The sequence below is a fragment of the Aptenodytes patagonicus genome, chromosome 2 (assembly GCF_965638725.1).
Source record: "Aptenodytes patagonicus chromosome 2, bAptPat1.pri.cur, whole genome shotgun sequence".
NCBI lineage: Eukaryota > Metazoa > Chordata > Aves > Sphenisciformes > Spheniscidae > Aptenodytes > Aptenodytes patagonicus.
Window position 1 is genome coordinate 161156881 of NC_134950.1, and position 15255 is coordinate 161172135.

General features: G+C 38.6%; 1 protein-coding gene across 1 annotated transcript in view; it reads left to right on the forward strand.

Annotated features, from left to right (window-relative positions):
* The first annotated feature begins 6478 nt into the window (after positions 1-6478).
* NCAPG2 (non-SMC condensin II complex subunit G2) overlaps positions 6479-15255 on the forward strand; it is a 53763-nt gene continuing 44986 nt past the window's right edge. The window contains exons 1-6 of the mRNA XM_076332364.1: positions 6479-6623; positions 7353-7447; positions 10775-10966; positions 11893-12007; positions 12523-12680; positions 13606-13740. Coding sequence (XP_076188479.1) covers positions 7373-7447; positions 10775-10966; positions 11893-12007; positions 12523-12680; positions 13606-13740 — 675 coding nt within the window. The 5' untranslated portion in view covers positions 6479-6623; positions 7353-7372. The remainder of the gene's footprint in view (positions 6624-7352; positions 7448-10774; positions 10967-11892; positions 12008-12522; positions 12681-13605; positions 13741-15255) is intronic.

Sequence of the window (15255 nt, forward strand, 5' to 3'; positions counted from 1 at the left end):
TGAGCTTTCTGAAAAGAAATGTAAATCTTAGAGTTTTAGGCAACTTTGTTCTAGGTCACTTTTTTTTTTAATTTAATATGCTTTTTCAAGTTCAGATTATTGGAAATGTAAAAAATGCTTCATTTTTAACATTTTTTATAAAGCATTTTAGTTTTGCTTATCTTGTCTTTCACAATGAGACTTGAAAGTTTTTGGATTTATACTCATTACTACACAATTTTTGTTTTCTGAAGACACCGTTCTCTTCCACTAGATGGTGGTGCAGACCCTGTTCTGAAAGGCCTTTTTTGCTGCCCGTGCACTTCGTTTCTTTTAGAATAATGAAGTGGTTTGGATTCTAGGCATCTTTGGGAGTGGAGCCTGAAAGTCATCCTAGCTTAAAAGCAGTGAAAAACAGGCATGGTCCCCACTGCACTCTGCTCTCCCCCTTTGCTCTGAGGCACAGGTGATACGAAAAGAATTGAGTTTCATAACGGGGGTTGTTAATATCTGGATTCAATTTGCCAAAATGTTTTTGTAAAAGCATTTAGTCATGAGGCACTGGGAAATAAAACAACTTGATTTTATTGAGGAAACATGAAGCTTCTCCTGGAAGATTAAGGTTCTAAGTTCACCATAAATTTAGCATGCCTCTGTTAGCAATTCGCTGTAGGTGCTTCTGCCTTAGGTACCTGGCCTAGACAATGAGATTTGATTATAGAACTCCCTCGAGTTGCTGGCACAACTTTAATAAGATTAAGTGCAAAAACTTGAAATTAATCAGAGGCAGGCAGAAGTGAAATTACAGTTTAAGACACGGAAAAGGGCCTTGACCAGCACATTTTTGAAACATCATCATGCTTTAAGTATTTATTTCTACTGTTGATTCAAGCATGAGGCTAGAAACTCAGGATATCTAACAACAGTGAAATCCATCATGGAGCAGTACAATAAACACGGGGGGGGAAAGGGGCAAAGACCAAATTCTACTAGAAAAAAAATCTTACAAAACAATTTTCCTTTGTTTAAGGACATGATCAGAAAATATTTGCCAAATCACATTGTCACCAGGTCTTGTGATACTGTTTGATGCACAGAACAGAATAATCGACAGGTATGTCTAAACAGTGAATGTGTGAGCACTTCCAAGTGCCTGACTCCAAACGTATCCCCCCAGCCTGATACTGCACGGAGCAAGTGCTACACTCGCTCAGTTCCCTGTTTGTTAGTTTTGCATGAAAGAAGCTGGACCATGCAAGAAAAGCACGGTGGGCTTTGGTTAGGTTCCTGGTCTGGATCAGGAACACGGGGAACACCCGTGTCTCAGCCTTGACAAAGCCAGCACTGATGTGGGCGACAAGTAAATGCTGATATATTCTCCAGCCAACGTAAAGTAGTCTGTCATTTGTTTGTATGCATGTACATACACATATATATATATAAAAAAACTAATATGGATGAGCAAATCATGTCCATTCTGATATTTATATAGTATTTTCATGTCCATTCTGATATTTATATAGTATTTTCATGTTTCATACTAGACAGATGGAACAGAGGTGGTGTCACATCTAGATGATGCATGTTTATCACAATGAAACCTCTAAGAGCACTTGTAAAATTAATAATAACAGTAGTTTTGTACTTTAGAAACAATTCTTCTCTTTATCCATGAAGTCTAAAATAGAATGAGAGCTGAAAGGAGACAGAACACTTACAAGACCTGTAAATCTCTAATAATTCAGAATGTTAAATTTAATAGGGTTAAAGTAATCTAGACATGGCAGATGTAACTGGAATGTTTTACCTCTGAAACAAATTAACTGACAAACTAGTATTGTACATTTACTCATTGATACATAATCTTCTGAAAGATGTTAATGACTTCATATTAGAAAGTGTTTGCTCTAGTTATCATGAAAAGTGATACTCTATATTTACAGTGGGATGGATTTAGCTATGCAAATTTTGTTGTTGTAATTTCTTTTTGTGAGCATTGCATAGCATTTCAGAAATCTTCCAATTTTCACGGGACTAATAGCAGAGTAAAATTACTGTGATTTGTAACACTGCCCATAAGGAAAGAGGGATAACACTAAGAGCATAATAATAAAGCAAATAATGATAAATAACTACTTTACAATAAACCGTAATAATAAACCAAAATAAATAAAGTTGCACTGTTTTCATGCCTTAAATCCACCTTGGTGTGAATAACCTGCAAGACACCCAGCAGTACCGGGGAGCTCCCACGGGGCGGCGGTTCAGTTCTTCAACAGCATCTACAGCGACTCGAGGGATCGGCTCTTCAGGAAAGCTTTCGCATTCCCTCTGCCCATTTTATTTCCTTATTTTTGTTCGAGTTAACAAGGATCATTTTTTTTCTTCTGTAGTGAATGGGGTTTTTTCCACTTAGTCTCTTAAACTCCAGAATTGTTTCGTGTTAGTATTAATAATTTAAGGGAAATAAGCAGTTTCACGGTCTAATCACACCACCATTGAAAACTGACAGTTGCCTCTGAATAAAGATGGCGTGATTGGCAGTATTACCTTCGGGCAAGGGGAGATCTGAAGAAGTGGAAGAGTGTGAAACTTCATCTCTCTCCCATGCTGTTCGGATTATTTATCAAAGTATGTGAAGATCAAAAAAAATCAAGGGAAATGAATGCATGTAAATTATTAACAGCCTGCCTCAGAGGATGAGCAGATTTTGTGGATACTGTATTAACTGTAACAAATTTTATAATATATTCAAATGAAAAGAAATAGGAGTAACAATTCTAACATGTTAGCAGATAACGTGTACAATAATCTCATCAGAAACTATTATCTAGAAAGTAACATTGTAAATATGAAAAAAAAATGTCAAGAAAGCATCTGACATTCAGGGAATTACTTGTTTATTTTTTACAAGTATTTATAATGAATCATACAGGTTAAAATAGAATACTTGCTATAGTCCAACCTACCATGTTCTTGTGAGAGACATTTGTAATTGAGATCTCTTACACAGGCCACCAACAAGAATAAAGACTAGTTTATGAAGCGGTAGCACAAAGGCAAATCTTTATTTGCTGTTGCTCAGCAACCATGTGTGGAAGGCCCATTTTTCATTTTTGCCTTAACTTGACTTGACAGGAAAATGATAATAAATATGAGATTATTATCACAGGGTATAGATTATTTTGAACAGATGAACAGATATGTCAAAAAGAGGCATGTAATTTGGTACTCTTGAAAGGGAGAACATTAGAGAAACTGAAAATAGAGCTGTAGCTTCATTACTACCTTGCAGTTCATGCAGAATTCTTGAAAAAACCTACTAAATGCTATTCTGCCTCTCTGGTTTCTCTATGTGGCCCTTTAAAATGAATCATTTGGTGTTACTCAGTCTTTTGTTATCTGTGTCAACTTTTAGTTTCAATACTATGAAAAAATCATTCCATGGTTGCTATGCAACACAAATTATAAGCGAAAATATGTTTTAGTTCATTTGCTAAATGGATATGTGCCCGACTAAATAAACAGTAACCAGGTGACTAATGTAGCATCTAATTAAAAGACTAATCAAGGTATTAATGAAATATTCAGTCCGCACGAGACGTGATAAATAAATCCATCAGTTCGGATCTAAAAAGGCAAAGATTTTTAATATATGCAGAAAGGGTAGACATTAGTACAATGTATAAATGTCAGTTTTCATACTTTTTAATTTGCTTTTACTATTCTACAAGTATGATGATTGCTCATACAACTTATTTCAAGCAAACTGTTCCACAGGCTCCTTGCACTTAGCTGAATACCTAACTTAAGAAATAGTCAGTTCCATAGGATCTGAAACAACGCTAATTCTTCATCCTTCTTTACTGTAGAGCAGCAAAATGCTCCCTTCTTTTGGTAGTCTGCTTCTGGAAGTCAACGCCTGCCGGCTGTCACAGTGTGGGGATTAGGGTTGGAGGACAGATGCTGTTTCAAGTGACCGTCCAGGGATCCGTCTCTCCTGGGACCCTTCTCTGTGGTTGCCGGCAGGTGGGTGTTGGTAATTCGCTGGGTTGCCCTTTCCACACTTCAAAGGAGACAGGCCTTTGTCTAGATGGAAATACGATGCGGGGAGGTATGTGTGTGTTTGGCCTCAGGTGGAGACAAGGAGTGGCACTGAGCTGCCGGTGTGCAGTTATGTTGCTCGAGAAGATGAGTTTTTTGGCTGCCGACTCCTTCTGCCATATTGTCCCTGCCTTGGGTACGCGACCATCTCAATTACAACTTGTAAGTAATGTAACCCGTTCTCCTACACTGCCTACAGTACTTGCTCTCTGGCACATATTTCTTTTAAAATCCACTTATTTCAGAAGTTTCACGTGCACTCAGTTGATGATTCAGGAATTGAAACAGTTTTTATCTTTGTTTTCAGTAACGTTAGTCATCTGTTACGTACATTTTTTAAGCAATACAGAATAGCATTATTTATATGGGATAAGCATATAATAAACTATTTTTCATCCTATAGTCTTCAAACTGTATAAAAAACAGGTAAATAGTTTACTCAAAAACTTTAAAAACATAAACCAGGAAAAGTCTGTAAGTCAAATATATATGGCAGAAAGTGTGACAAGTCTTAATTTTGAATATAAACTGATAATGTGAGAGGTAGGATGATTAAAGAAGATTCTATGTTAAAAATAAAAATATTAGCAGAAGACATAAATACTACTTTTTAAAAAGTATTTAATTTTTACATATAATACTAAATAAAATCTGAATTACATCATGTTCTTAAAAATTACAATCCAGAAAAGTCCAATCAGATGTGAGAACATTTAGGGAAATTGTTGGTTTTCTGTTTGCATAGTAAAGCAGCATATGCTGTACTGCTATTGCAGACTGAAAGTAAACGGTTTCAGTCAAGCACCTACCTCTTCTGAACAGCTAACAACACTGAGAAATATTGAGAAATATTATGCTACTGCAAATGCAAAATTGAAAGATATAAATTAAGCCCTTAACAAGACATAGCGACTGTTTTTGGTTTGCAGAAGAGCTCAAACAAATGGAACTGGGAATATTACAACATTTGAAAGCTGCTTAATTCAAGGAACCGAGTCCAACTATTTCCGAACGCTGCAAAATAAGTTTGAGAAGAAAGAGAAAGGAGCTATTTCCTATGTATTAAAAAAATCCTTAGTTATCAAAGTGTAAATATCATCTGGCCTACATAGTCTCCTATGAATTCTCGAGAGTAGCCTGTTTAGCTCTTCATCGCTTTGGACGAAGAGTGCATAATGCATGTACTGTTCACCACGACTAAGATTAAATGTGTAGCTGTCAACACCAGCAACAAAAACATTCTTGGAGAAGAAAGTCACCAGTGTAATCAAATGGATGATGCAGGCTTTGCGAGCTAGCAGAAATGTTTTTGTAAGAATAGTACGTCCGCGTTATCCAAGATGCATGGAAAAAGGCATACTGTTTCTTAAGCCTCTACATGAATTTAACTAAACATGTCTCATCCCCATTTCAAGGCATTGAGACTTAAGAGGTAGCTACAGGCAGGTAACAGTAAGCCGGTATGTAGATTTACTCCTTGTCAGCCACCTCTGAGTAACTGATTGGATGCTTCTCCAGGGAAAGATGTGTAAGCAAACCAGCCTTTATTACAAAGCGAAAGCAGCAGAGTAGCATTTCAGTGTAGCCAAATTTAAAGCCGAGAAGCACAGCCTGCACCGAGCTCCTTAGGAACGCCCGGGCTGCAGCTGTCCAGCCGTGCCATCATTGGGCCTGTCCTCCCCAGGGAGATTTACTACCCAGCGCGTCTCCTCCATCCCAACTCCCCCGGTCCGGCAGCGGCAGCCTGTTCTTCAGCCCCTTCCTCCATAAAAGGCGGCCCGGGGGATGGGGACAGCGGTGGCCTTGGCTGCAGGTCGTAGTGAGGAACCGAAGTCACCCAGGCGAACAGGCGGCACCTGACCGACAACAGCTTCCCCCCTTCGAACAAACAGGAAGCGCTAGAAGGCCGACACGTGGATTTCCAACGCGGTCCCGTGTAGGGGGTGCCGACCTAAGCCCCGCGTTCCCGGCTACACGCAGCCGGCGCCCGGGGCCGCCAGGCCCCGCCGGCTAACGGCCACGGCCGCGCGCGGGAGAGCGGGGCCCAGCCCTGCGGCGCGCGCCAGCGCCCCGGCCGGCCCGCCCTCAGTGGTGCTGCGCGCCGGGGGGGGTGCAGGAGTCGTGCTCTCGCGAGACGGGAGCTCCGCGGCGCGCGCCCGCCCGCCCGCCCGCGCTCAACGGCCGCCGCGGGAGAATTCGAAAGAGCCGGCAGCGCGCGCGGCGGCAGGGCCAGGCCTCGGCGCTGCGCGAGTGAGCGCGGACAGCGCGGGGACGGCCGGGAGCGGGGCGGAGGGGAGGGCTGTGCTGTGCTGTGCTCTCCCGTCCCGCCTCTGAGCGGCACCCGGGGTGGGCGCCTCTTCCGGCGGCGGGGCATTCGTGCGGACGGGTTTTTCCGTGGGCAGCGCTACGGAGGGGCGCGGGCTCCTCTGCGCGTCAGGCCGGGCGATCGCCGTTTTTGTTTCCCTCCTGTGCAGGCAGCTCCGCGTTATTGGAAACGTAACCCGTAGGTCTATGAGGATTTCTTTCCGAGGGAGCGCTAGGTAAGCGGCCCGTCTGTCTTACCACTTCCTCGTCTGTCGGGGGCGTACGGCGGCCGGTGGGGCCGGGCCGTGCCGGGCCGTGCCGCGGGCCTGGCGCCAGCCCGGCAAGCGGCCAGCCCCTGCCTGATCCGGGACAGTGCCCTGGACCGGCACCCGCCCCGTTCTGTGAGGTGGCTTCACAGACAGCAATGGCCGTGTAAGGCAGCCTCCCAACTGGTAGGGATGGGCAAAGCGCGTCAGGAATCACCTAGGATGGAGGGAATGCTTAGGAGCGTAAATTAAGCTCTTGGTGTCGAAAAGTGGCCTTGCCCGTTTCCCGTAGTCTTCACTTGGCAAGAGAGAAAAGGAGGGAATATTTTGCTGCCCATCAGTACTTCTCATACGAGTAAACGCTGTCGTCGGGAATGATGGCTAGCTAAACAGGGGGTATGTGCTGGATACACTGTTCTTTTTAAAAATAAAAGCATCCATAAAAAAGTCCTTCTTTTTTAAAACTTGTTTAGTAAAAAGAGGACTAAAAAGAATGCATGCAAATACTGCAGCGTAGTGCTGTTATGACTCTAAATGCTGATTCAGGTAACTGTGAAGTATGTTGGAGGGGGAAACATCTTTTATTTATAACTATGTGGATGAAGACTGTAAGTTCATACGTTCTTCACTGAGACCAAAAATGATCTTATTTTGAGATACAGTATTTTCTCTAACTTTTTTTCTGTTTTGTTTATAAAGCAAGGAAAAACAAGACCACAATGAAACGCGAAGCGTTTTTACAAGTTGTGTCTAAAGAGTCAGTTGAAGACTTCTTGCGTTATACTCAGAATCCTGTAAGTAAGCCATGATACGCGTGCATTGCTAATAAAATCTTGTCTGTTATCGGTGCAGAAATTTTGTGATGTAGGGACAGAAACTGTTTCTCTGGTACCTGCAGATGTGCTAGAATAATTGCTGTAGAAAATAAGTTCAAATGGCGCTCAAAGGAACATAGCTGAAAAAGTTGTAGAATCTGAAATTTTGCTATTTATAAACCAACTAATTTTTTAACATTTGGTTGTTGCATACACAGTTTACATTTTTTTTAAAATAAATTATTAGTATTGTGGTAATACTATAAAAAAGTACTCATTTGATGCTGATGAAGTACTGTTTTTTTAAATTTCAACCTATGAAAGAGTTTAGTGCTATGTAATGAATACGAGCTAATATACAAACATAGCAGAGGCATGTTTCACTAGTATTTGTTCATTCATTTGATAGTTTAGGCTGTCCACTTATTCTTTAGTCCGTGTGTAATTGTACTTGGTAGCTCTTTTTATCACTGAATGTCTTAGAGATGTGATAGATTACTGTCTCTAAATGCAGTGTGGAGAGAAGTGGGAGGAACAGCAAAACAAATCCACTGAAATCTACTAATTAAAAGTTAATTCTCACATTGTGTATGTGATAGTACATAGTAATCAGAAATAATAATTTGCATTGTGGTGTTTTCCACAAAGCTTCAATCTGTCTGGTATTAAGACATACACGATTTCTCCTAAACATCTTTTGCTAGCCTTAATAAATGGTATTGTCAGGTTAGTTTCTGAAGCTTTTAATCAGTATTTTCCTAATATTACCTCTATCAGGTTAAGGTAGGTGGATCAGTTGATGTTTATGTCCACAGAGGCACGAACTAATTTACTGATGTAGCAGATGTATTAAAGCTATGGTTTCTATGACAGGGATCATGTTCTGTGTAATAAGCTTAGGAATGTGTCTCCCAAACATCACCGAATCTCTTTTTCCAAGAAATTTGCTAGGTTTTTCATTTGCACTCCTGTATGTAATTATAGATGACAACTTTATTAACAGATTGCCTTTCCTTGAAGTCTCCTTTCCATTTTTCCCCAAATCTAAACACTTTAACAAGAAAGTATTCTGTTTAGGATAACGTACGGTACTTGCAGTGTTTCCTTTTCAATTAATTTGGTCGTGTTGTTTCTGCCATCTTCATCCAGTAATCTATCTTAACATATCTTGGTCTGTTTGGATTAAAAATTGTTTTTTCATCCTTTTATTTTTCATCACCAATTCACAAGAGTTGTCTTGCAGCAGTTTTCAGCTGTTGACAATATCTCTGGAAACTGTATATCACTGGCTATAATGAGTATAATGATTAAAACTGTCTTCATGCCTTCATAACATAAGGGAACGTGAATATCCAGATTAGTTTTTGCTTGTCCAAGAGACCTGAGTTATTTTATTTATTTCCTTTTGAAACCTTCAGTGATGAAGGGTGTTTGACCATGTCTTATCTTAGGATGAGGATTCTCGCTTTAGGGTCTCCCTTGAATAATTCTTCACTGCTTTTCTGGAGGAGGCTGTGGTAGTGTATTCTGTCCTTTAGAAGTGGATGTATAAATGTAGAAAGAAGAAGAAAGCGTGGTTAGAGCCTCACTGCTTTCCTTAGTTTTCATATTATATTTATGCTCTGCTTTTTCTACCTATTTTGTGCTCTAGCCTCAGAATTTGCCTTTTTAACTTTAAAAAAAAGTTCTGCTCTTAGCATCACTGCTTCTTCCAATGTCTCTCATTTCTACGCCCCCTTACCCGTCTTTAATTTTCCTTTTCCCTTCTTCTCAATGTTTTGTTTCATTCACATCATCTAAGATTCCAGGAGTTTACTAATTTTCCTTCAAGATTTGCCTTGGGCTTTTCACTTTTCTTTCTTTGTAATCTTTTAAAAATATTACTGTATTGTGGTGCTGTTCATTGAAGTCTTTGTCAGGTGCTGTTAAATTTTTCCACTAAATCCTGTTCCAATTCAAGAAAATACATTATTTCTTAGACAGGAAAATAGGAATCATGGATATGACTATAATTCAATGACATCCTTTTCCCTGATAGGTTTTGGAATCATTCTATCTCATATAATCCCAAAGAAAGATCAGAATGCTCTGGTCTTACTATGAATTCATTCTTTTTGCTCAAAACAGTACATCTTAATATCCTGGTTTTTGGGTTCGTTTGAAGTAGAGGGCTGCAGAACTCCCTGTGTGACCTTTGGTTTATTGTATTTGTTTCCAGCCATAGAATAGAATAGAAAGTCTGATATAAATATGTAACAGGATCTTTCTTCTCATACCCTTCTGGGAACCTTTTAATACTTACTGCTGCTTCTTTCATTATTTTCTATTTTTCTTTTTCCTTTCAACTTTTTTTTTTCTTTTTGATTCCTGTTTTTTAGCATATCTGCAAACTAAAAATATTTTTATTTCAAGATCATGGACATTCTCCCTCTTTCCTCTGAAGTGTTTTTAATCTGGTAGACAGTATTCAGTATTGCAAATTACAGCTCAAAAATTATCTGCACTTCCTCTTGGCTGCGTCTGTTTTTTCTTCTCATCTTTTCTCTGCATATTCCCTTTCCTAGCAGGTTGCCTACCCTTCTTTGACGCTAACAGGCTCTTTGCGTCTCTGAGGTAAATTCTTCTAGCAAGGTTCTTCTGAGGAAATAGTTTAGATCAGTCTCTTAGTGAAGTCTTTTATAGAGACTGGGAGTCGCTTCCCATTCAGCAGAGCTTAAGAGGGAAGTATAGAGTTAATGTGCTCAGGAGTTAGGTTTGATAGGAGGGGCTTTAAAATAGTGCAATGTACAGAGCGCTGTTCTATGCAGATTGTACTCCAAAACCTGTAGTGCTCTCCCTGTGGCTGTACTGACTGTTACATTTCTAGTCCTTGTGTAAGGATTTTCTTTTAACAGCCATCATCAATCTATATTTAAGATAGCAAAGATATGATCAGGGACTTTAATTCTGTGCAGTTGTGAGCTTCTTAGCTAAGGGTATGGAATTGTCTCCATTGGGAACGAAGTATTTAGAACACGAGAGACAGAAGTTGATGTTACGGGGACGTGATTTATGTTCAGTAGTGTTGCTATCAAGGGCTAAAGACTTTAGTCTTAAAAGAAGCACTCTTGTTTCACAATAAAGAGTTAAGCAGCAGGAATTTCTCGTGCTATTTTTTAAAGAAATACAACTTCTAGAAGGTTCTATAACTGCAGAGGAATGGAAATTAATCCTTAATGTAAAAAATGTTAATTTTAGGAAATATGATAATGAAATATAAGCCACTTCACTATGTGGAATTGTGTGATATCTTCTGACTATTCTCAGAAAAATACATTTGATCCTTTCGACTTGAATGAACTACTTCAAGAATTGCCAAAAAAGCAAAAAGAAGTACTATGGGAGAGACTGACGCAACTATTGACAGAAACTTTGATGGAGAACCCTGTGGAAACATGGCAGAGGATTGAAGATGAGAAAAGTAATGATGACATGGAAGTTGAGATAGTTCCACAAATGGTAAAAATCTTGTAAAATAAAAATATGATGCGTATTTCATATTTTCTGAGAAATGAAATATTTTCACAGCATCTGAAAACATGCAAGGGTTATCAAACAAGGTCAGTTCCAAACATCATCTCCCTGCTCCGTTCTTAATTGACTTCTTAACTATCATGCTTGGGTTAAGCTGAACTTATGATTGGTCTATACTGTAAAAGATTAGACCTGCTGATAATTTTAATTATGAAAGATTGGACTTAGTTTTTTCACTAAAGTTGAGTGGGCTTTTTGTGTGTCTTATTTCAGTAAACAAATGTTGATCTCTCAGATGTTCCTTGAGTATCTGGCATATACTATAAGAAATTCACTACCTGTTATGTCATTTCATTGAATGCAGATCATGAAATCTAGATTTGAACGCCCCTCCCACAAATTTAGCTTATGCAGAATTTCTCTGAGTCAGACCCTCATATACTGCCTTCTGCGCTGTAGTCCATGTAGTCTTGAGAATAGCGGGGGGAAAAGGTTATTTAATTTTGGAAAGAAAAAAGAAGTGCAGTGGGGAAATCATTAGGGAGACCTAGAGGCTTGTAGAAAATCCATCATACGTACAGAGGCCTACAGAATCAGGTACCTGGGTCTAAAGTCACCAGACGTCCACGTTTTTGGGTTGCACGAGACCCTGCTAGTTAGGGTCGTCTTAGTTCCGAAATGGATGTGTGTTTGAGTGGTTTTGTTGCAGATGAAGTTTTAATGGTGGAATGGATACACATGTACAGTCGCTGAATTATCTACTAGCTGGAGCTGAAAGGCATTTTCAAACTTTTTGAAATGGATGCACTTTAAAAGCTACGCTTTTGCCTTTCCTTATTTGATAGGTCATAATTATCTTCTGAGTATAAAATAAACCATAGAATTGTTTCCTTGACATTGCTTTCTTTCAGAAACAAACTGTAGCTGTGATCCAAGGAGTGACAGCTGTAGTTGCTGCTTCCATACCTGCAGTGGATGAGCCTGTAAAATACAAAGCTCTTCTAGAATGTGTTTTTATATTAAATGGTACGTACTTATCTGTTATAGAATACAGCTTTATACTGTTTTTTTAACAGATGAGTATACTAGGCTTTTTGTTTGACCTGACTGGCCTATGGAACAGAATTTACAGGAGAAAAGTTGGTACTGATGTGAGTTCTTATTTATGAGACAAAATTAAGGGAGCATTTACTTAAAAATCAGTTACACAGTCTAAAAGTTTGAACTTAAGTAGTTTTCCTTCTCCCAACTGTTCACCCAATGATAGGTAACTCTCCTTATTCTGCAGCTTATGGTATTTTTAAGGCAAAACTTAAGATCATTGTTAACTTTGGATCATTGTTACTGATCCAAAAACTTGGCCAAAACTGTAGAGTTAACAAAGCTGCCTAAATACCCACAGTGAGAAAAAGCCATTAAGATGTGTAAATGTGGCAAGAGCTGGTTCACACTGTGAGGTATAGTTAGTGTACTAACAGACTAATGTTTCATAGGAATAACTTGGTTCAGTGCAGTAAATAATTACTTTATTACTGTTGTAGGTATTCTTCCTGCATTACCTGAATGTGAAAAAATCCTACAGGGCGCTATCCAACGTGTGTGTGAAATGTGGTGGGAGAAAGGACTGGAAGGGAAGGAGCAGCTAGGGAAGAGTCTGTTTATCATTCTGCTAAGAAAAAGCCTGAATAAAGCTGCTACGGTATGCTGAAGCTATATTGACTTTTAGATTAATACTGAATATTCCAAGAAAGATTATCCCTCCAAAATACCTTTTATTTCAGGTTAACTTGTTTTCCATGTCCTAGTGCTTCTCAATTAATGAAACATAGGATACATGTTGGTTACAAAGTGTCTTTTTGGTGTCCCTTGCAGAAGCAACATATTAAAATGTTGCCTTCTCTAGAACAAACTTTAAAGATTTTTGGCATCAATTTCACAAGGGAACTGCTTTCCCCCACCTTTTTTCCTCCACCTTTTTTCCCCACTTTTTTTTTTTTGCTCCCCCCCCGCCTTCCTTCCCCCCCCTTTTCTTTATTTATTTTTATTCTTTTTTTTTATTTCTTCACTCATTTGTAAGTCCAGTGACTAAGGTTTAAATAGCAATTAACTCATTTAGTTAATTCAGGTTTTAAGGACTATGTTCAGCTACTCATAGAGACTTCTTATGTGGAAGCTTCTTTTTCTGTTACTCTGTATCTATCTACAAATCTTTTTTTTTAACCTGAGTTATTTAGAGTATTGTGGCATACATCTTTTGCACTAACCCAATAAATATCTCCTTTACTTATTTCTTTCTTTTCTTTTTCATTGTTAACGGCTTTCATTGTATAAAGTTTCAAAAGTGGAATAATACAGTTTTCATCTATTTTGCATGAAATAGCGGCTTTCTTTCTGTACTTGAGCATGTCTTCAGTTGTCGGAAGTCAGTACTTCTGCAGTTACACGTATTTTCGTAATTTTCCAAATGATGTGGTGAAAGTCAATTAATGTTCAAAATTTTACAATCTGAAAATCTTCCGTCTGTATCAATGCATTTCAAATTCATTATTTAAAATCCTTTAAATGCTTCTTCACATTAAAGCTATACCTACTTCACTATAATGTGGGCTTTTTTTTCCTGTCAGGGTGCAGATGTAGTTCGTCTATGGAATCTACATCAGACATTACTTTGTTTTGATTATGATTCAGAGGAAAGTAATGAAATCAAGGACTTGTTGCTTCAGTGTTTTATGAGTGTAAAACACATTAAAAAAGAAGAGGTAAGCAAACTTTTATCTTACTGTAATTTTATGTGAGTGGGCTTTGGTTACTTTTAATGGTTTTGCATTAAACCTTTTTTTACAGTACAATAGGTAGCAATACAAGACAAATCAGCTCTGACTCCAAGCTATAAACTGTTGATATTTATGTTTCATTTAGAAAACCCTTTATTCCTATTTCTGACTTAAATATAAAAGTGTATGTCTAAATCATCACTCCAGCTCTTGTATCCTGAGGTAATAAGAACCAAGTGCTTTGCCTCCAGTGCATGTCCCTCAATACTTAAAACCATTCCCTGGTACGCTTCTCTTCTTTTATAGCAGTTTTTATTTTATTAGAGACAGATAACTGTAGCAAAATAATTTCCCTTCTGAATGATTCCATTTAGAAGACTGCACTGCTATAGTCTGTGTTAAAAGTAGCATAAGAAGCAGCCAACTTTACAGCAAAATGAGAATTATTTTATTTGACTACCTATATTTCGCTCAGTCAAGAATTGCTGTATTGTAGCTTTTAGCGTGCACCAAGATAGTAGTATCCAAGCTTTTTTTCTGGTTAGGTGACAAGACATTGGCTCCTAAGTTCTAACTCCTCCTTGCCTGTTTAAAATACATAATGTTCCCTTTCATGGAATATATGAACTTCTGTCAAAAAATGAGCTCTGAGGTTGCTGCATAATTGTGGTACTAGGGGCATATGGGATTTTAAAAATGGTGGTAGGGTGTGAATTGGGTGAAATGTTTGATAGACCAGGTTTTGGATACCTGACACTAAGTTTGGGGGGGTTTTTTGTTACTTACACATTGTGTTTTAAGATGTCTTAATTTTGACTAAAATTGGGATGTACTAAGGCAATTGAGAGGAGGGAAAGGAAGGAGAGAAAACATGGGTGGAAAGAGAGAAGACAGGTAGGACTTTATTGACTGATTTTGTATTTGGTTTTATGTCCTTGGTATATTTCATTTTAGGTCATTTTTTGTCCTCTTGAAAAAGCGTGTACCTTTATGCGTTCTTTGTCACAGTACCTAAAATGCCTTAGCTGTATTTAATTCTGTATTAATCATTTTCTTCTGTTTTATTGAATCCACTGCATCACCTCAGTATTTCATATTCATGTAGGCACAGTAAATAATTGGGAATTATATATGTAAAATGAAACGGCTCTCTAGGCTTCAGAAGCAACTTCTTGTAGTTAATTTTTTCTTCCACATCTTGTGAGATTTTAAATATAACATGTTAATTACTACATATAAGGTTTTCTAAAGAAAGTTTGTACCTTGAATCTTTGGGTGAAACACAGCCTTCAGTATGAAACTTTTTTTTTAATTTTTGGGGAAAAAAGCGGTAATAATCAGACTTGGTTCCGAATCTTTCTCCTGGCATATCAAAACACATCCCCTTTGCGCCGCAAGAATGTGGAAGTTTGGTCACACTTTGCACATTTACTTTTCTGCCCAAGCTTTTGCTCTTCCTTCCTCCTCATGATTTCTGGTCTCTTGACATTTTGTCACGTT